The sequence below is a fragment of the Tetrao urogallus genome (genome assembly GCF_951394365.1).
Source record: "Tetrao urogallus genome assembly, chromosome: Z".
In the NCBI taxonomy this organism is placed as follows: Eukaryota; Metazoa; Chordata; class Aves; order Galliformes; family Phasianidae; genus Tetrao; species Tetrao urogallus.
In genome coordinates, this window is record NC_136816.1 from 64,973,286 (window position 1) to 64,995,670 (window position 22,385).

Below are 22,385 nucleotides of genomic sequence, written 5' to 3' on the forward strand. Positions count from 1 at the left end.
GGAGCTAGAGCTGATTATGTATTTCTCCAGCTATTACATTCTTCCCAAATTAGTGGCATTATCTTTTAAGGTCAGCAGACAAAAAAAACCCAACTGCTTTCATGGAACCTCACAAAATATGATGGCTGTTACAAAAGCAGTTCCTCTTGTTTTAGTATTTGGCCCACAGTTTCAAAGGCAGATATACTGGTGGTATGATGGAGGTTGAATCTTCCTGGTTGGTGGAGTTAAATCCAGGTGGAAACCAGTCATTACTGGTGTTCCCTAGGAGTCAGTATTGGAGCCCGCTGTGTTTAATATCTTTACTGATGATTTGGACAATAGGATTGAGTGCCCCCTCAGTATGTTTGCAGGTGACATGAAGTTGGGAGGATGTGTTGATCGACATGATCAGACTTGGAAGGTTCTAAGAGGGATCTAAATAGGCTGGATCAGTGAGCTGAGGCCAATTGCATGAAGTTCAACAACACTGAATGCCCTTCACACTGGTCACAACAGCCCCACGCAGTGCCACAGGCTTGGGGTAGAATGGCTGGAAAGCTGTTTACCAGAAAAGGATCTAGGGGTACTGGTTGATGCTTGGCTGAGCATGAGCCAGTAGTGTGTCCATGTGGCCAAGAGGACCAACAGTATCCTGGCTTGTATCAGAAACAGTGCTGCCAGCTGAAGGTGATCATCCCTCTGTACTCTGGTAAGACTGTACCTTGAGTAGTGTATCCAGTTTTGGGCCTCTCACTACCATAAAACATTGAGGTGTAGGAGCATGTTCAAAGGACAGCGAAGCTGTGAAGGGTCTGGAGCATAAGTCTAATCTTTAAAGCAGCTAGGGGAAGTGGGATTGTTTGGTCCAGAAGAGGCTTGGGGGGATCTCATTGCTCTCTGCAGTGACCTGAAAGGAGATTGTAGCAAGGTGAGGGTTGGACACATCTCCCAGGTAACAGTGAAAGGATGAGAAGTAATGGCCTTAAGTTGCAACAGGGGAGTTCAGGCTGGATATGAAAAAGAATTTCTTCTCTGAAAGAGTGATGATGCATTGGCAAAGGCTGCCCAGGGAAGTGTTGGAATCACTGTCTCTGGAAGTGTTCAAGAACTGTGGAGATACAGCACTGAGGGATGTGGTTAGTAAGAATGGTGGGGATGAGTTGATAGTTGGACTAGACGATCTTTAAGGTCTTTTCAAACCTCAGCAATTCTGTGATTCACTCAGATTTAGAGATTCCTGCAGTAAAATTCTGACATTTACCTGTGCTTCTCTCACTGATAGTGGCAGCTGAACATATTGCCAATTGTAAGTACACTATTTTTGTTAGATCATCTCTGTGGGAGGTGAATGAATTACTGACAGTTCAGTCCTGACTTTCTTCCTGAGTTTGTTTCTAAACAGTCTCCTGACCACAAGAATTGCTTATTAGATGTCTAGGGACAAAGTGTACCTCTTTTTAAGAACACTGAGTTCTCCCAGGACTGCATATGACTTAGTCCTTTTATTATCTTTTATTTCTCCTTGTTATCAAGACTTTGGATTTCCATTAGTCTCTGGCAGGCAAGAATTATTCTGAGTAGGAATCGAAGATGCTTGATATCTCTTAGATTTAAGGCTTGCATGCCTTCAAGTAAGTATTTAATCTGCATAAAACATCTGTCTGAACTCCAAGAAGAGCAGTATGCGGAAGAACAGGCATATTCTTATTCATATTTTCCTACATATCACTGTGTTATATATAAAAAAGAGATACTGTGCTGAGTTTTTGGAAGTGCTGAACATCTGTGTTTTCTTTTTTCTTTTTTTTTTTTCAAATTAGAAAGTGTTTTCATCATTTCAGGACTGCTGAAAGATGCATTATGAGAATTTCAGAACTTGCTTATTTTGAAGACAGAACATCCTTTGAGCAAATAAAGAGATGGAGCGGAAAGAAAAATGAGTACTTTTACTATGGCAAAATAATGTTCCTCACCTTCCTGTTCCCAAGAATGTTTTACTGAAACTTTTTTCCCAGATAAATAGATGAATTCTTCTCTATATTGCTTTTTCTTTGTGCTAAGGGATACCACATTTAAACCTTGGAGGCTGACTGCTGCTTTTAAGAAAGACAAAATGAAATGCTTTTATTCCAAAAGTGTTTTATTTCCAAAATAGCAAAAGCAATTACTTTGCAGTTAAAAAAATAAAAGATTTTCAGGAAAAGTCTAATTCTTCTAATCAGTTTCAAATAAAAACAATAGCTTTTCAATTGGCAAAACCTTTTTTTTTTTCTTCTTTTTTTTTTTTTTCCAATAGGCAAAACCAGAAGAAAGGCTTAGCTGTCAAAATACTTATAGATGATCGTACATTCATAATTGGTAGCCTGAAATCTATCCATTAGATTTCCATGGGTTATCTTGACAGCTAAGTCATCCTTTTTGCATGCAAAGAGACATACCCAAGAACCATTTTTAAGGTGACACTTTTTAAATTAAGTGGTTGCTGCTTGTGTGAAGATTTAAGACCCTGGCAGTACAGGGTCAACCCAAATGTCCAGCCTCCAACATGAACTGTGAAGAAGGGCTAGGCTAGAGACGGAAAAGAGTACATGTTCTCTACTGTGAAGATCCAAATGGGCTGATGTTATGACTAAAAAAAGTTAGGAACCTGGAGAGTAAAAGGCACAAAGGGAATGAGCCTCTCAGGCTGCAAAAGAGACACAAACCAGAAAGCCTCTTTCCCCAGTGAAAAACTCCTGACTGAGCAGCAGATTGTGAATTTTCCCTTTGAGGGTGTGAATTTGCCAGAGCCGTGGTTTTGCGGAGTACACAGCAGACTTTCAGAAGGAAATAATAGTCAACAGCAGGTGGTTCCCACAGAGAGGTGTAAGTACAGGGCTAGAAAATAGGAACATGTTCTTGATGTGCTCTTTCTGAGCTGTAGGTGGTATTTTGCTATTTGAGAGCCGGAATTAATTTTCTCTAAATGGGTTTATCTGGAATCTCTCTAAATATTTCCCATTTACAATTCTATGTTGCAAATGTCCACTCAAAGTATGCCTTTAAATGGAAAAATCTTTTATTACTGCTAGCTTTTTAAAACTCTCTAGCTCTTGTGCTAGAGCTGATAAGAAACAGACAGAAACTCTCCAGTTTCTCTGTGCCTGCCCCGTGTTGTCTCTTTTTTTATCTTTTTAAGGTAATCATTCAGCAGAAGCTGACAAAACACTTTTTTACACTTACCCACCTTTCTATATACCTTTCTATTTCTATTACACTATTTTTTAAATCAAGTGCCAAAACTTTACAAAGTGCTCAATGTGTAGGCAGGCATGTTGTGGATTTACAAAAAGGCACTGTAATTATTTTTGATTTGCTCTGAATTATTATGTTCTGTTTTCTATTTCATGCACTGTATTTTGCATTAGTTTACCAGTGGATTCACTGAATTCTTGTAATTTTCCAGGAGAAAAGGGAGCACCATCCGGTTAACAAGCAATTTTTTCTTGAGTGCTTTAGCGTACATTACAGTGCCTACTATGAAGTATTTTGCTATATTAGGACATAGCTATCTATAGTTTCTGGAAGTGCTCTAAGTCATTTGGCCTTGAAATATCAGACTTTTTCTGATGAACATAACCTAAACACTGATGCTAATGGAAAGGATGTTCTTCCCTTTACACACTGCCAGGTTCTGATGTCTTTGGAAGACAAGAAAATGTTTCAAGTCAAATCTGCTCTCTGGGATGCAGTAATAAGAAAGGCTGCTCCTTTCTTATTAAGCAAAGCGTTGCTTTGTCCCATGTGCTGTTTCCTGTTCAAGAGTGGCCTGCTAGTTGACCTTCTGAGTATAAAATGGCAATTAGTGCATTTGTATCAGGCCAGCCAGCACTACTATTGGCCATTTGACTTCTTGAATCATAGAATCATAGTATCATAGAGTCATTGAAACCGGAGAAGACCTCTAAGATCATCCAGTCCAACTGTCCACCTGGTGCTAATATTGCCCACTAAGCCATGTCTCTAAGTACTACATCTGCTCTTTCCTTAAACACCTCCAGGGACAGTGACTCCACCACTGCCTTGAGCTACTTTTTCCAATGCCTAGCCAATCTATTAGAGGAGAAGTTCTTCCTCATATTCAGTCTGAATCTTCCAAGGTGCAAATTAAGACAATTACCTCTCATCCTGTCACTAGTTACATGGGAAAAGAGGCTGACCCCCAGCTCATCACAATCTCCTTTCAGGTTGCTGTAGAGGGCAGTGAAGTCTCCCCTGAGCTTCTGCTTCTCCACACTAAACAGTCCCAGTTCCCTCAGCTGATCTCCATGAGACCCCTCACAGCTTCACTGCCCTTCTCTGGACATGCTCCAGGGCTTCAGTGCCTTTCTTGTAGAAGAGAGCCCAGAACTGAGCACAGTACTCAAGTGGCCTCAACAGAGCTGATTACAGACAGAACAGTCACCTGCATGATCACCTACTCACTTGACCTAGCAGTTTTCAATATTCTCTTTCTTGAGATATCTCCAGGGCATTCATCACTTGTGAACTTAATGTTTTTAAATAAAATGTCCTTTTATAATATATGTATCACAAATGCATGGTCTGACAAATTTCCTGCAATAGAAATCTCTACAACAGAATCCAAGAGAATAGGCTCTTTGTGCTGGTGCTCAACTGCTGTCAGCACAGCCAATCAGTTCCTCACTTAAACAGGTCTGAAGATGACTGGCAAAGCCCTTGATCTGATGCTATTATTTTCCACATATAATTACAAGAGGTTAGAAGGGTGCTTGTCACTCTTCCTCAGCAGGGCAGTGCAAACATATGCACTAATCTCCTCCTCTACAGACGGAGACATGTAAAACTTACCCTGGGCCTTGCTCTGGAAAGCACTGAGTGCTTTCACTTCCAGCAGCTTCAATAGGAGCTAATTCAGCACCTCAGTGGCAGAGTTTGGCATTTGGTCAGATTTAGCTCTCAGCAGAAAGAATTTGGAATTAGCAGAGATCTAATTATGCTAGTTTTAGTATAAGTAGTTTACTCAATTACTGGTTTTGTACCAACTTTGCATTTGATTTGATTCTTCCTGAACCTGAATCCTGCCAAGTTTTGAGCTGAAACTTGGTTGGGAATGGATTGAGGGATTCTTGTTAATTCTGCAAGATTTTGCTCCTAATGTTTTGCTTTTGACTTTTTTTTTAGCTGTTTTTTTTTTTTTTTTTTTTTTTTTTTTTAAATGAATTTAAATCTCAAAGCTCAAGTCATCTCTGTAACTTCAAGAGAGTGGTTGTTCTGCCTGCTAGTTGTAGTGCCTCACACATGCAGGTAATTTGGATGATATGTAAGTTGTGCACAGTGTCCCTCTCATATCAAAATAAATGGATTTCAGTCAGAAGTCAAGATTCGTAGGGGGTGAAAATTAAAGTAAGTTTAGAGTGTGCTTGCTTACTTTATGCTCTTAAAATGACCTATGCCCAGTGCTGAATCTGATCAGCTTTCAACTTGTTATGCGTGGGACCTGGACCTTGTACTAGATTTGTGTGCCGGATGCAGTCATAAAATCACTTAGTTCTCCTTCAACAGACAGGCAGAAATAACAGGGAAAATCAAATGAGTGACACGTGGTTTGCCTCAGGCCAACAGAAGTGTAGCAATTCTGCTGCAATTACCAGTTTTTGTCACGCAGGTTCCAAGGCTGCCTTGTGTTACACATCATCTATGTGCTAGAGATTGCACTTTCTTCTCCGGATTCTGGGACTCTGAAGATATTCCTTATGGTTTTATTTTATTTCTTCATCCCTCTCCATATCTCATTTCTTATTCTCGGTCCTTTTTCACTATAACAATTGCCTGAGTCACTCCCTCAATATCCTAGGGTCCCGTCAACAGGGAGCTGAATTTTCCTGTTTCATAAAGCACTTTGCTTTGATAAACCCACTCTCCCGTCATCTCTTCTCAGTGACAGTGCAGCATGCTGCCACTGGAATGTGGCTCACAGCCTGCTGCAAAGCTGTACAGAGCAAGGGTGTTTTGCAGCTGGTTTCTCATGCTTCTTACAGAAACAAGGGAAGGATGTTTCAAGCACCTGTTGAAGAGAAGGCATAATTTCTCAATAGGCTCTGAGCTGAAACTCGGTGTCACAGTGCTGCTCTGAGGTTATGCTGTGATGCAAGGAAGTGATCTTTTGGACTGCTTGTCTTTTAGGTCACCTTGATGTGACAGTGTCAGGTAAGTGTACAGTGATGCTTTGGAGGTATGCTGAAATTAATTTCTTAGTTTCATCTGCAGTGCACAGCCAGAGCTCTCATGATTTTGGAGTAAAGAGAGGCAGAATCCCTCTCCTCTGACACACCTATGGTCACAACTGCAGACCCGAATTATGCCATCTGCTCTTGACAACTCTGTAGGATGGAGCTGGATAGAATAAATCTAGGAGAAGAGAGTCAGCAGGCAGGCTAGTGGAATCCAGTTTGATGTTACTCTACCCCTCAATTTTCTGCTTCTTCAGGCAAGATCTTTTCTGCACAGTAGATGTTGGGCTGTGACCTTCACTTGCTCTACTCTTCAGGAGAGTAAAGCTCCTGCTAGCCAGGCTTTGATCCACAGCAAGAAGGAATAGTTGTGCTTTCTTCCATCTATCTTCTCATGTCATGGCAGCTGTCTCTTGTGTTCATCATTTGTATCTCTGCTTTTCTGGCTTTTGAGTAGGGTTCCTGTGGATCGCATTAACACAAACAAGACTTGTCAGTAGAAACAATGCCACTTGTCACTTGCTTAAATATAAATATTTAGTTATTCTCTAATAAAGTTTGAGCTCTGCAGTATTAACATTGTTATGCTTGCTAGCATGGACTTAGTTTCATGATAGAAGTGAGCAGGAAAGCAAAACAATCTTGGTGCATTCAGTCTGTAGGATTAGGGGCCACATTTGCAGATTATTTTGCTTGTTTTTCCATTGTTATTAGAAATAAAAGTTTAGGCGAAGAACTTCTCACCAAATTGGTATTTAAGTCTTTACTCTTCTTTTTTTTTTTTTTTTTTTTTTTTTTGTAGGCACTGAATCTTTAAACATAATCGGCTTCACAAACAGTAAAAGTTTGCTGTCTTCCAAACAGAAGTATTAGAATTCTTATTCTCTTATCAAAAGTCTCAAAGGTTCTTATCCGCTAAATAGTATAAACCACTCTTCTAATGTTTATTTCTATTTTCATGAGAGGCTGTTGTGATGTTGGAATGGGAAAAAGTATTTGTAATGTGTAAATCCTGTAGAGGCAGTGCTGAACAAGCTTAATTCAGAAGGCATGAATTATATGTTCCAAAAGTATTTTCCAAGAATAAAGCAGCTGTTGCTCTTCCCTACTTCTCGAAACTGGGGGTTGTTTCTGAAGGAATTGGGAAAACATATTTTGTCTCAGAACAATGACACCTGCGAAGTTTTTTTTGGATCTCAAACGAAGGCTAGAATCTCATCCGCTAATGACTATTTACTATTTTACTATTACTAAGCCTCCTGCACTTGAAGAAGAAGCTTATGGGTTTTTTTTTAGTTTTGTTGTTGTTATGTTGTGGTTGTTTGTTTGTTTGTTTGTTTTTGGCAATACAATTTGCCATTAAAACTTCCAGAGCGCAAGGGTTTTGTGAAACCGGATGAAGAGAGCAAGGATAGGAGAGAGTCAAATGCTCAGAAAAATTCCATGATGTCATTAAAGTTGGGTAGTAAAGATTGTTCTTTCTTTACTTAGATTTAACTCGCTATTATGTTCACCTTAAAGGAGAGCTTTATTGATACTTTTTGATATTCATTGCTTGCTGTACTGTCCAGTGTCCCCTAGCTGTCTTGTGCAGGAGGAAGGACTTCAGGTTGTGCTTTGTGTTTGAGAGTGCTACAGTAAGCTGCACAGCTGAGCTCAGGGCACAGACGAGGTGCCATCCACTCAGTTTGCCCCAGTGAGAGTGTCTTTTCCCTAGCTTTGAGCAAATAGGCAGCCCAAAGTGTTGCAGCTTTATCTCCAAAAGCAGTGGACCTGTTAGCTGTCAAACTACAAAGGAACTGCTCATGACTTCTGGAGTGCAGTGCGCCTCAAAGAATGCTCAGGTCTCTTAAACACAGTGTGGAAATCACACTGGCAAATAGAATAAGAACTCAAACTGTGTACGAGTTAATGAATTACGAGTCAGCTGTGTCATGCAATCACTCTGCTGGACTCTCAGCCTGTGACATGATTGTTTCAAGTTAATATAGGCATTGCTGGAAGTTGTGTAAGATTTAATAAATGTAATCTTTGCTTTACTTTAAGACCATTAAAATGGATAGTTACTGTTTCTCCCTAATAAATGATAATTTTTTGTAAATGGTGTGTCTGACCTTTGTATGCAGCGAAGGAGCACCATTCTGGCACAAGAAGATTAAATGGGATATATTTCTAAAGTGGAAAATAAGAATGTGGAAAGTAACAGAGAAACTGTCTGACAATTAGACAACTTGAAGTGCCTGTGATACAGTTAGAGATGTAGAAGCTGTGGGAACACATCTTCATCTTCTTTGTGAGCCACTGAAGATGTCAAAGCAGAGGGCTGCACACAGAGATTAATGAGGCTCTGAGCAGCTTCATGGCCGTGCAGTAATCTTTCAGTTTTGCATCTTCAATTGCAGCGAAAGTAGTGTGATGGGGATATGTCTGTGATATCAATCTAGCTGGTGGCCAGCAGGATATCCAGAAGTGAATATGTAAAGAAGTTACATTGTCTGCTTCTTCTAGAGTTACCAACAAAGAGTTAATAGATGTTTTTAGGATGGACAGTAACAGTTGAACGTGAGGGATGCCATGACCTGAATCATGAACAGACACATATTTTAAAATTACATGATTGAGGTTGTGTGTGTTTTTAATGTATCCTCAAATTCCCACAGAAGATTTTGAAAATAATCTCCTCTAATATAAATGAATATAGCCACGTACTTCAAATTCTTTAGGAATTGTGAAGCTTACAGTGAGCCAAAATCTATACAAGTTATTCCTGGCTGTCAGAACCATTTCTGGGGCACTGCAGAAGAACAGATGAACACAGGATTTGATCTCTTTGGTTCTCTTATCCATTTAAATGGTGGACTTTTATTGTGCAGCTGCCTTAGTTTTAAATGCATCTGAGATAATCCTCAACCAAGATTCCATCTCTATCATACTGTGAGAAGAGGAATGAACCTGTCCTTCTCAAGTCCAATGAAAAGCAGAAATTATGCTGTATGTGGCCACCATTGAACTAATGCCAGTACTTTCATGCCTCCTCCATTTTGACACTGTCCCTCATGACATCTTGGTTACCAAATTGGAGAAAAATTGATATGATGAATAAGGCTGGATGGTTGCACTCAGAGAGTTACGGCGAATAGCTCAGCGTCCAAGTGGAGAACCAGCGATGAGTGGCGTTCCTCAGAGATCAGTGTTATTTAATATCTTTGTAGGCAACACGGATAGTGGGATTGAATGCTCCCTCAGCAAGTTTGCAGATGACACCAAGCTGAGTGGTGCAATTGATGCACGAGAGACAAGGGATTCAGCAAGACTTGGATAGACTGGAGAGCTGGGCAGAAAGAAAACAGTTGAGGTTTAACAAAAACAAGGGCAGAATCTTGCAACTGGGAAGGAATAACTGCATGCATCAGTACAGGTTTGGACACAACCTACCAGAGAGGAATTCTGCGGAGAAGGACCTGGGGGTCCCCCACCGCATCCTTATCTCCAAATTGAAGGGATGTGGATTTGATGGGTGGACCACTCGATGGATAAGAAACTGGTTTAAATGCCACAGACAGAGGGTGGTCATCAATGGCTCTGTGTCCAGGTGGAGGCAGGTAATGAGCGGCATCCCCCAGGGGTTCTGTCATGGGATCGGTGCTCTTTAACATCTTTATCAGTGACATTGATGACAGAATCGAGTGCACCCTCAGCAAGTTTGCTGATTACCAAGCTGAGTGGTGAGGTTGACACAGTGGAAGGAAGGGATGCCATTCAGAGGGACACTGACAGGCTTGAAAGGTGGGCCCGGCTGAACCTAATGAGGTTCAACATGGCAAAGTGCAAGATTTTGCATGTGGGCCAGAGGAATCCCAGGCATCCATACAGACTGGAAGGAGCAGGCCTTGAGAGCAGCCCTGCAGAGAAGGACCTGGGGGTCTTGATAGATGAAAAACTTAATATGAGCCAGCAGTGTGCCCTTGCGGCTTGGAAGGCAAATACTATCCTGAGCTCCATCAAAAGAGGGGTGGCCAGCAGGGACAGGGAGGTGATTGTCCCCCTTTACTCTGCTCTTGTGAGGCTCCATCTGGAATACTGTGTCCAGGTCTGGGGTCCCCAGCACAAGAAAGACAAGGAGCTGTTGGAGAGGGTCCAGAGGAGAGCCACACAGATGATCAGGGAACTGGAGCACCTCCCTTATGAAGACAGGCTGAGGGAGCTGGGCTTGTTCAGCCTGGAGAAAGGAAGGCTGAGGAGTGACCTCATTGCAGCCTTTCAGTACCTAAAGGGAGCCTACAAACAGGAGGGGAATCAGCTCTTTGAAAGGGTAGATAACAGCAGGACAAGGGGAAATGGTTTTAAGTTGAGGGAGGGAAGATTTGGGTTGGATGTCAGAGAGAAGTTCTTTACAGAGAGAGTGGTGAGGTGCTGGAACAGGCTGCCCAGAGAGGCTGTGGATGCCCCATCCCTGGAAGTGTGCAAGGCCAGATTGGATGTGGTCCTGGGCAGCCTGGTGTAGTATTAAATGGGGAGATTGGTGGCCCTGCCTGTGGCAGGGGGGTTGGAGATTCATGATCCTTGAGGTCCCTTCCAACCCCGGCCATTCTGTGATTCTGTCCTGGTAGACAACAGGTTGGCCATGAGCTAGCAGTGTGCCCTGGTGGCAAAGAAGACCAATGGTATGGTGGGGTGTATTAAAGGGAATGTGGCCAGCAGGTTCAGGAAGGTAATCCTCCCTCTCTACTCTGCCCTGGTCAGGCCTCATCTGGAATACCATGTCAAGTTCTGGGCTCCCCAGTACAAAGAAGACAGGGATATATGGGAAAGAGTTCAGTGGAGGGCTGCAAAGATTATAAAGGACCTGGAGCATCTGTCCTGTGAGGAAAGACTGGATGACCTGAGTCTGTTTAGCCTTGAGATAAGAGGACTTAGAGGTGATCTTATTAATGTTTGTAAACTGTGGGAATCAAAGGGACATGGCCAAACTTTTTTCAGTGGTCTGTGAGGACAGGATAAGGGAAAACTACCATAAATTTGAGCATAGGAAGTCCACACCAATGTGCAAAAGAACTTCTTCATGGTGAGAGGGACTGAGCCGTGGAACAGGTTGCAAGGGGAGGTTGTGGGTTCTCCTTCTTTGCAGAAATTCAAGAACCACGTGGGCGCTGACATGTGCAACCTGCTTTAGGGGTCTGCTTTGCAGGGCAGTTAAACTTGATGATCTCTAGAGGTACCTTTTATCTCCTACAGTTCTGTGATTCTGTGATACCAGCTTTTCTCCTTAGCTCTGGTTTTATCATCAGACTGTTTACCACTCAAGTCTGATTGCTAAAAACCGAAAAACAGAAAGTCGTCAGGCACTCTTTCATTCTCAATTACCTTATTTTCTGCTACAAATCTCCATCTCACTGTAGATTTGAGCTTGAATTGGCAATTTTCCCCTCTCCTTTTTGTTTAATTGAACTTTCTGAGCCTGTAAGCGTGCAAGGCATAACTCTGCATGTACCTGACCCTCTTGAACAGTTTTCTGTTTGCTTTTAATATTTGAAAGGTAGCAAGCGTGACAAAAGAGCGTAAAGTCTTTCTTTATCACACTGTCTTGTTCTTTTACTTGCAGTACACTAAGAATAAGTTATTTTAATTTTGGACAAAACAATGCTAAACTATAGGATTTTTTTTGTCAGTGTCTTATGATCTTCATCAAATCCTGGTGAAAACATCTTTTTTTTTTTTCTGTAGAACCCTGAAAAAGCTAGAATGCTGATCTTTTCTGTGCATGATGCTCATAATAAAAGTGTCATGTTAGTTTTCTCAATATCTTACAGAGAATCAGCCTTAGTCTTAGAAATATAGAATCATACTGAGAAAGCAAACAAATAGTTAATGCCATTAACTCTGTAAACTAAATAGCTGTTTAAATAGGCCACACAAATCCTGGTGTTTGCCGTTTATTTACAGGATTTTTATTTCAACTGTTTTGTACTTCACCGAATCATTAGGATTGTAAAACACCATTAAAATCATTTAGTCCAACCACTACCCCATCCTCACTATGCCCACTAACCATGTCCCCCAGTGCCACACCTCCATGGTTCTTGAACAACTCCAGGCATTTTTTCACCACCACTTCCAAGGGTAGTCTGTTCCAATTCCTTGGAGAAAAAAATATTCTTAATATCCAACCTGAACATCCCCTGGAGCAACCTGAGACCATTACTTCTTGCCCTTTTGCTATTACATGGGAGAGGAGGCCAATCCCCACTTCCCCGCGACCTCCTTTCAGGCTGTTGTAAAGAATGATAAGGTTTCCCCCTCTCCTCTGCAGACTCAGCAATCTCTGTTCCCTCAACTGCTCTCCATAAAACTTGTGCTCCAGGCCCCTCACGATTTTGTTGCCCATCTCTGAACATGCTCCAGGGTCTCAATGTCTTCTTTGTAGCAAGGGACACAGAACTGAATGCAGTACTTGAGATGTGGCCTCAGCAGAGCTAAGTACAGAGGGATGATCATCTCTCTGCTCCTGCTGGCAACACTATTTCTGATGAAAGGCAGGATGCTGTTGACCTTTGCCACCTGAGCACACTTCTGGCTCCTGTTTAGCTCAGCACTGACCAACACCCTTAGGTCCTTCTCTGCCTTGCAGCTTTCCAGCCACTCTGCCCGAAGCCTGTAGCGTTGTCTGGGGTTGTAATCCAAGTGAACAACCCAGCACTTGGTCTTGTTGAACCTAAACTTTCTCCTCTCTGCCCAAGCAATGGCATTGCAGGTCCACTTCTTTGTAACTGTACCTGAGGAAGAATGTGAAATTTCACTTGGACACTCATGTCACGATATTTGTGTTTTAGCTGGAAGTAACTGATGACATTTTACATAGAAAGATCCTGGAGGGAAAAATGCTCAGAAAGCAATTAAATCAAAATCTGAAAAAGGAAAATGAACTCAGCATGTGTAATGTTTACAGATAATTTACTTCACTAGTTCAATTTTTATTATTTGAGGCTGAAGTTCTGTGGTAATGAGTGTGGGAATGCTTCTGTTTCCTACAGTAGAATTTTTTTCTTTAATTAGAAAATTCTTTTATTTAAATTGGATTTCTCTTACCACGCACTGCAGTTGTAATGTGTGGCTGTAGAGTGAATTACTTAAGGGTAAAACTGGGATCTTCTTATTTTTGCTTCATTTAATTTCTGCAAACGTACCATATTTACAGAGTCACAGAATCACAGAATCATAGGGGTTGGAAGGGAGCTCCAGAGATCATCGAGTCCAACCCCCCTGCCAAACCAGGTTCCCTACACCAGGTCGCACAGGTAGGCATCCAGGCAGGTCTGGAACATCTCCAGAGAAGGAGACTCCACCACCTCCCTGGGCAGCCTGTTCCAGTGCTCCGTCACCTCACTGTAAAGAACCTAAACTTGTTTACAACAATTGCGCACATTTGTGCGGAACTTCCTATGCTGCAGTTTCCGGCCGTTTCCCCTTGTCCTGTCTCCACTCACCACTGAAAAGAGTCCTCGCCATTCTGCCCCCCACACCTCAGATATTTATAGACCTGGATCAGGTCCCCTCTCAGTCTTCTTTTCTCCAGGCTGAACTGACCCAGTTCACTCAGCCTTTCCTCATAGGAGAGATGCTCCAGGCCCTTCACCATCTCTGTGGCTCTCCGCTGGACTCTTTCCAAGAGATCCCTGTCTTTTTTGTACTGTTATTCCTCCCCAGATGAGACTCCATACTTGCTTTTGTTAAACCTCATCTGGTTTCTTACTGCCCAGCTCTCCAGCCCGTCCAGGTCTTGCTGAATGGCAGCACGGCCTTCAGGCATGTCAGCCAATCCTCCCAACTTTATATCATCAGCAAACTTGCTGCGGGTGGCCACTATCCCCTCATCAAGGTCATTGATGAAGATGTTGAACAAGACCAGACCCAGCATCGACCCCTGAGGAACACCGCTGGTTACAGGTCTCCAGCCAGACTCTGCACCGCCAATGACGACCCTCTGCGCTCTGCCAGTCAGCCAGTTCTTAACCTACCTCACTGTCCACTTGTCTATCCCACACTTGCTCAGTTTTGTTATAAGAATGTCATAGTAGACAGTATCAAAAGCCTTGCTGAAATCAAGGTAGACTACAAATGTCCGCTGCTGCTCTACTGTCAGAAATATTTCAGTCTTCTTTGAGTAAGTAACAAATTGCTCTCATTACAGGTGTTATTTTTTTTTCAGTATTATCAATTTGCTCAGTAATACAGACTTAGGCTGCAAGATTTGCATTCTTTTTTTGTTCTGCCCTTTTGCCTGACATATATCCGGTAATTCCAGTCCTTTCCATCTGACACAGAAGTAGAAATTGCAAAACTTATCTAAGGCTAAGGCTGCTCTCCTTCCTTCTCTCGTGGGATGCTGCTTCATCTTGCCATGTGGAATCGATTAAAAAAAATCTGCCAGAAAATATATACTGAAAAAACCAACCAACCAACTAAACAAAAAACCCACCAAAAACAAAACAATACCAAAAAAACCCTAAACATTTCACCAGAAGAAATATTACGTAAAAATTCTACTGGAAAACAAAGATTTCTTCTGGAAATCAAAACATTTGGCTTAAAACCTCAAGTCAGAAGTTTCCTAGTATTGCCTCATGGTGAACGATATGCAGTGTGGGAGATGCAACGTGTCCACGGAGCTGTTTGTGTGAGGAGAATCAGGCACTTAAGTGAAAAATCCTACTAAATAATGTAACATCATTTCCAAATACAGCTTTGGAAAATGTGGTTCAAAACATGTCAAAATAAAAAAATTCTAGTTTTTCCCCTGGAGGCATTGAGAGACCCACCATGTTGCTTAATTTTTGGTCCATTTCTATTATTATCATTTTATACAGTAGCTTTTCACGAAGAAAAAAAAAAATAGAATCGTAGCTGCAGTCACTTTTTTTGAGATAGAAACTGAACTTTGCAATTGCATTTTATAATATACTTAAATAAAGCTTGCTTATTTATGATGAGAACTTCATAATGGTAACCAACTATGCATACTGAGACAGTATGGATGAGTGCAGGAGCTGCAGTTCATGGCATCACCAAATGCGGTACAAGATGTGGAAGAAAAAGAGAAGAAAAGTTGATGCTGTTTCCTAAAGAGGAAACAAACATGTTTTATGTATACATAGCTTGAAATTATAAATCAGAACAACTCACTGTTATATTTATGAATCAGAAAAGAAACAGATACAAACAGCAAATGTAGGAAAAACTTAAATGGCAAAGGGAAATTTACCACTTCTGAGTGCTCTGAAGTTTAACACAGAGATTGGTGATGTTTTCTTTTACTTGATCTCATTACTTCCTTTCTTGGTAAATAGCCCATAAGGAAAGTGCAGCTGTGAAGTGCAGCTGTGAAGTGCAAGTTTAGTAGGAACTAAAAGTCTTTTGGAAACTGCCTAAAAAGCATGCATCTGCATGGTTCACACAGATCTACGGTCACTTCATCCCAAGCAGCATTGGTGAACACAGTGTGTTTCCTACTGCAATTATTTCATTTGGTTTTACACATAAACTTACACAAATATCACATTTCTCAAGAAGACAGAGCAGGAAATTGAATTTATAAAAATATATACTTTTGGCGAGTAGGTTAACATTCAAAATATAAAATATAACACTTTTTTTTTTCTTCAGTAATAGACTATTTTTGAAAGCTGCACATTTCTCAGGGTTTAAACTTTATCCAAACACTAATGTGCAGGATCTTTATATTTGCAGCTGATAGATTGTGTAATCGTTAATTTGTTTAATGTATGACTTAGAGTACAACATTTGTTCTCCTCTTTCTGGTTCATACAGGAATGAAAATAGCTGTTTCTGCCTGACAGCCAATCGATCAGACAAAAATAAAGCAGTTTCAGAGTAAACAAAGCAAGGATAAAGGATCTTGTTTCAAAAGACAGACTAATGCCTGTTTGGGTTATGCAAAGAATTTCTTTCTACAGAAAGTCTCTATAGAACAAAAAAAAAATTAAGAAGCATTCTCATGGTGCTACTTCTACTATAGCAGGAAGTTCCTTTGTAAGTGTGAGTCCTCACTGCTTTATTGTGTTCACACTGCAAACCAGGCATGTCAAAGCTCAGTACTGGACACAAGCTTTAAGTGCGATAGATGTGGAGTGCAAGGTATGGTCACTTTTGTTTGGTCTCAATTCTGTCTCTGGGGTATGAGAGAAAATTAAATGTTCACAGTAAATTATCGGTGGATAGACTCTACAACTATGATGAGGATTTGGTAGGTCTGACACGATACTGAACTGTCAGCAGGAAAACAAATGCTTTGGGATCTTTCATTTCTTCAGTCCTATGGACTGCTCAGGTTGTCATCATAGTGGACCACCCACCTACTGTTAAGCAAGGACATAGAGTTACAATGGCAGCAAAATATATGTATTATATGCAGAATGTTCTATTCTGTGCACTCCACTGCTGAATTGCAGTTCTGGTTCTGACAGTTTGTGAGTAATTTGGCAGTGATTTGGTGTTGGTATAAAAAGAGAAGTACTTGAAAATGTATTTGAGTTGTATTTATCATCAGTAACTGTTAAAAAAGGAAAGAGACTCCCTAAATTTGCTTTGTGTTAGGATACTTTAGATAACACAAGAAAGAAAATATTTCTGTACAGACATATAGAGTGTTATTTAAAACTGGTCTCAAGAATCCTTACACATTCTCTGACTGGTGCATGGCAGAAATACAGTTCAGATAATTTTCTTTCCTCTATTTCCACCTTCTTTTCAAGCTTTTTCTTTTCAAAGAATTCTGGTGCGGATGTTTTTCTGTGCATTTTCAATTGTCCATCCATACAAAGAGTGAAACACGTATAGACAAGATTCAAGCAGCCCATATACTCCTGATGAGGGCTATGATGATAACCACAGAAATGGAATGTTATGACAGCATGAGATCAGAGCTTACTTTGCCATACAGCTGCTATGGCAAAAAGCGTTAAGGCTCAGAAAGCACGTATTCCATTCTGAGAGAGAATAATGTTTTGGAAATTGAATTTAAAAAAATCAATGGAAAGTCCAAAGCCAGTGGCTGTTGGCTCAATGAACAACTCTTCCTGTCACTGGGCAATATGGGCAATATGAAATATGATAAATTTGTATTTAATCCCCTGCTCCATAAACCTTAGTTGGATAGTTGAATTTTGACATGCAAGCATTGTTGTGGGTTACAAACTTTGTAGTTTGTAACATACATCATTTTTTAAAATTTTGATTGCCTTTCTTCTTACAGAGGCAACTCTGACACAATAAGCCAGTAACTAATCATTCTGCCTTACAAAATCAGGATCTCAAGTGATGATGGCTAGTTCTTCCTGGTTCCTTCTGGTTAAGAAACACAAGGAAAAGAAGTTCAAATAGCTCAATCTTATGTAATATCAAAGAAAGAGTGCTGTGAAACAAAACAGGAATGGGCAAAGATCTGGGCCAGTGCTTTGGTTCCTCTAGCACCAGCAGGGGAGCCACATCCACTGATTTCATGGTCTAGCCTCCATTCCTGCTCTGCATGTTCCTACTTTCTTGACATTTTTATCCATTCTGAACATATGATCTATTGCTTTTATGCTGCATTTCAGTGTTAAAAGAAGCTTTGATTTAAAATTTAAAAAAAAAAAACCTGAGAATTTTGGTTTCTTGTTTCAGCATTGATAGGCTTGATTTCATTTTTTAAAAAAAGGAATGAAAACATACAAGCAATAACAGTAATCCGTAATGAACAATCATATAGGACTTTGAGTCTTGCAGTCTCTGGCTTTTAGACTTCAGTTTGCTGTGGAAAATTGGAAGGAAAGGGCTTTCACTTTTAAGAGAGAGTGGGGCAGACTCTGAAGAGTTCCCTCTTTTCCTTGTTCTCAGGCTGGCTTTCCCATCTGTTGAGGCAAACTGGAAGGCTTCATAGTATTTTAGAATTGTTTTTTGATTTGTCTATTCTTTTAAATTTGAATATGGCAACTAAAGAATCTCAGTGTTGCTGTATTTTTTCCTGTCCCGGAGCAAGTTAAGAAGTCTGCACTGGCCATATCAAGAGCAAAAACATAGAGGAAAATGAGCTGTAAGAATAGATGGGATACCTTTATCTATTGTCACATCCCTGCTCTGGGCTGTGGGAGCTGTGATGTTAGTAGATTATTTGCTTTAGACTTTGTATTGCTCTGTGTGTCTTGGAGTGGAAGAACTATGTACATATACATATAATGGTTTTGCAATGTTAGCAGTTGCTGCAGAAAGGCAAACTAAGACTCAAGGGACTTAAGCTGTGCTCAGTTGCATGCATCTCTTGGATTGCATCAGGAGATGTAAATGAATCCTGTGTAGTTCGGCTGGCTTTCAAAGGCCCTGTCAAAGCGTACTCAGTTAAAGTTAGTAGCTTGATACAGAAGCTGTAGCACGGGAAATTTTACCTCCCTTTTTATGCCAGTCTATTGTATGGTCAAAATAATTTGTTAAGATTTGCAACAAACTGCTTATTTCTTCTACTTGGAAGCTTGTAGACTCAGGGAGGTGGGGGGGCTTGCTATCTGAGTTGAGAGTGGACACACAGTTCAGCCAGTCTGTGTTGCGTAATCTGTGGCATTTCAGAAGGTGCAGAATTACATTTTTAGCTGATGAAATAGCTTCTCTTCAGGGCTTGTTCTCTGAGGAACGGCTGCAAAATGCCAGAAGAACAAGATGCAACTCTTTGTAGTGCATCATGTTTGTCTAATTAACTCCTGACCTTTCAGTGGCTTTGCACAGATATGGAAGCCTTTGCCTCACTACATGGAATTTCAGGATATTAGGAAGAAGATATTTCATCTGTTCTCATTTAGCCTCTTACACCCTAATGAGGTACAAAGCAACCATGATGTACGCAGCAAAATGAATGCTGAAAACCTATTGTTTTCGTATTTTGATTCCACAGTGTAGTGACTCACTATGAGAAAAGCCCAGGGATAGTGATGTGAAAAGAGTCTGTTTTGTTTTTGATTTCCAGTGCTGGAAAGTAGGTTAACTATTTTATGCTTATTTTCAGACTGGATATTTCCATCTGCCTCATGGGGATTACTTCATCGAGCCCATTAAAAAGCATCTACAGAAAAAAGGAAAACCCCAAGCCCACATTATCTATGAAGCAAAAACCCTCCAAAATGCTCTACGGAGAAGACGAGCAATCCCAGTGGAAGAAGAACAAGCATGTGGAGTGAATGGTACAAACGTTGCTGAATTTCTACCCAATTTCCTATCTGTCTTTTTTTAAGTATGTTTATTTTCCACTTGTCTATGCCATTCATTATGCCAGGCTTTTCTAAATTCTGGAAAATGAAAAAGAGATTATGTAAAATGAGAGCATCTCAGTCAAAACATTTCTGTAACCATCCAATGTAGGTTCTTTTCTGAGCTTAAACCTAAGTCCTCCTTGTGGCTACTGGGATGGTTTTTTGCAGCACTGATCCTTTTTACCCCACACTTCTTTCTCAAGCCCAAACAGGTCAAGTAATTTGACTTGTATTCTTGAGTTGTTCTGGATTGACAAGAACTGCAGCCAATACTGATTTTCATAAGATATTCTTACTCCATGCAAGTATTCTCCTTAGTATAAAAGATCTCACCTCTAATCCGTTGTTTAAATTTAAGATTTCTGCATTCTTTGTGATTGTTACCAGAATATTTATTTTGTTGTTCTGAAAGTGAAGCACAAAGCATCAACCATGAGGTGGGATTTTTTTAAGAAGCATAAGTGGAAGTAATTTAAATACTAACACCACAGTGATTAACATCATGGTTTGTTGAAAAAACAAGTTAATAGACTATCCTGGAAAGGGAACGGGGGGACAGGACGAGGGGGAGATGGGGCATGTCCAAAGGGTAGTTGATATCTCCGAATTACAAAATGAGGTATTGTAATTATTTTTGTAATCATTTAATTGATTCGGTCATTAATGAAGTTACAGTGTTGGTAGGGAGAATGAATAACCTAAACGAATTGAAGCCCAAGCTACATACAAAAGGAGGTACAGAATACTTAGTGGCTTTTGTCTGCATTGTGTTATTTATTTATTTATTTATTTATTTATTTATTTATGGGTTAATAGTTAAAGGATAGTTAGTTCTTTTCTGAGGGCAGAAAATAAAGAGGGTTATGTTGGAAGTCTTAATTCTCAGTCATGACTGCTGCTGAAGTTCTGTTGCTGTGTGATGTGAGTTGATGATTTTAAGAAGTTTTAAGTTTAAAGAAGCAGCCCCACTCTATTTCTGAGCACAGACCTCCAGGACTGCACTTATTGCTTGCTGGGTAAAAGCAGCATGAAATGATAGTTGAAGGAAACTGGAAGCCTGATGACTAGTGGGGAAATAGTCAATCTTCTGTGATAATGGGTAGATTTAGGATAAGTGGAAGCATGAAGAATTAGTGTTGGTGCTGCTTCTCTTTATTCTTCATCAAAAAAAGTGTATCTACTTGTTAGATAACTAAGCCTTATGTCAAGAAGTTGTGAATATCCGTAACTGTTGTCTATTTTATCTTAAACCTAAGATTAAACCTTAATTTCTGTTTTCTTTCCTGTCTATTGGCTATATCATAGAATCATAAAATCCTTAGAGTTGGAAGGGACCTTTAAAGGTCATACAGTTCAACTCCCCTGCAGTGAACACTACATTCACAGCTAGATCAAGTTGGCCAGGGCCTTATCCAGCCTCACCTTGGAATTCTCCAGGTATGGGGCATCAACCACAACACCGTGCAACCTGTTCCAGTGCCTCACCACCCTCACTGTGAAAGATTTTTTCCTCACATCCAACCTAAATCTAGTCTCTCTTTGTTTGAAAACATTTCCCCTTGTCTTATCACCACAGACTCTGCTAAAAAGTCTCTCCCCTTCTTTCATGTAGGCCCCCTTTAGATACAGACAGGCTGGTCTCAGGTCACCTCGCAGCCTTCTCTTCTCCATGCTGAACCACCCTAGCTCTCTTAGTCTGCCCTTATAGGAGGGATTATTTTACATTTACTTGTGAAAAGTGAGAAGATGTTTCTGCCTACTGTCTCTCATGTTTCTTTTCTGCACAGAATAGTATCTATAAACAGAAAAACTAAGTATGGAAAGAAGATAGGATATATAAGGTATCTACCTGTGCATTTGTGTAGTCTGGTAATTTTCTTTCTTCTGCTCACTTTTTTACATCTGGTGTTTTCTTTTAAAGTACTGCAGAATGAGACAGAAAAGGACTGACTGTACCTGGATGCTGGGACAAATTGAACATAGCTTCCTTGAGGTTTTTTCACTTAGCCTAGTTAAGCTTTTATGGATTTAAACTTCTCTGATATTATTCATTTTAACGTGACAGAACTATTCCTGATATTAATAGTATGTTCATGATATGCCAGGCTAGCAAAGGGAGCATATTATGAATTAACAAAGTAGCATACTCCTACTTGTACTTCTGTGCGCAACTGACTTAGTCAGCCTTTATAGGTAATGCCTACTTTTGGTCAAACAGTAATCTGCTTGACTGTTGTAAGAGGAAACAATGGGAAAACGTGCATTGTATTGGGAAGATACACTCTTTGTTATGGTTCCACTCTGTCTGTGAAAGAATACAAAAATCCTGGCTGAAGGCCCTTAGTTCCTGTGTTGTAGTCAGCTCTTTGACAAGGACAGAAAAAAAATTGGTGTAATTTCCTGTTTACATTATGCATTGTTAAAGAGCTGTTGCTCTTGTTAGAGATAGATACAAAACAAAAAAGGAAGGTGAGTTAATTCTTGAATTCTGTGCTAAATATATTCGCTGTATAAGCTGTGGGGAATATTTGTTGCGTAAGTAGATTACAAAGGTGGTACACTGACTCTTCCTCTTTTCAAGACCACAAGCAGTTCATGCTCTTAAGTTTGATGGCAAAGTTCTAGTGTCTGATATCACAGATGGCCCAGATTAATGTCTTTTGGAAACACTTCAAAGCAAAACAATTCCAATTTACCATTCTATTTTAGAGACTCAACATCATGACCTTTTTTTTGTATTATCAGTTCTAGCTCTGACTCCTCTATGCTGGGAAGTAACCGGTGAAGAGTTGCCTGCCATATCACATGTTTGACCTGGTTGTCAGAGTCCAATATTTTAAACTTGCGGGCTGATGTTCATGATAAGTGCTATGTGCTG

At 40.4% G+C, this 22,385-nt stretch overlaps 1 protein-coding gene across 1 annotated transcript in view; it reads left to right on the top strand.

The window, feature by feature from the left end:
- Positions 1 to 22,385, top strand: part of ADAMTS12 (ADAM metallopeptidase with thrombospondin type 1 motif 12) — a gene marked incomplete at both ends in the record, with an annotated part of 174,450 nt that overhangs the window by 47,319 nt on the left and 104,746 nt on the right. Inside the window, one exon of the mRNA XM_079548724.1 lies at positions 19,264 to 19,438. Within this exon, the coding sequence (XP_079404850.1) occupies positions 19,264 to 19,438 (175 nt within the window). The remainder of the gene's footprint in view (positions 1 to 19,263; positions 19,439 to 22,385) is intronic.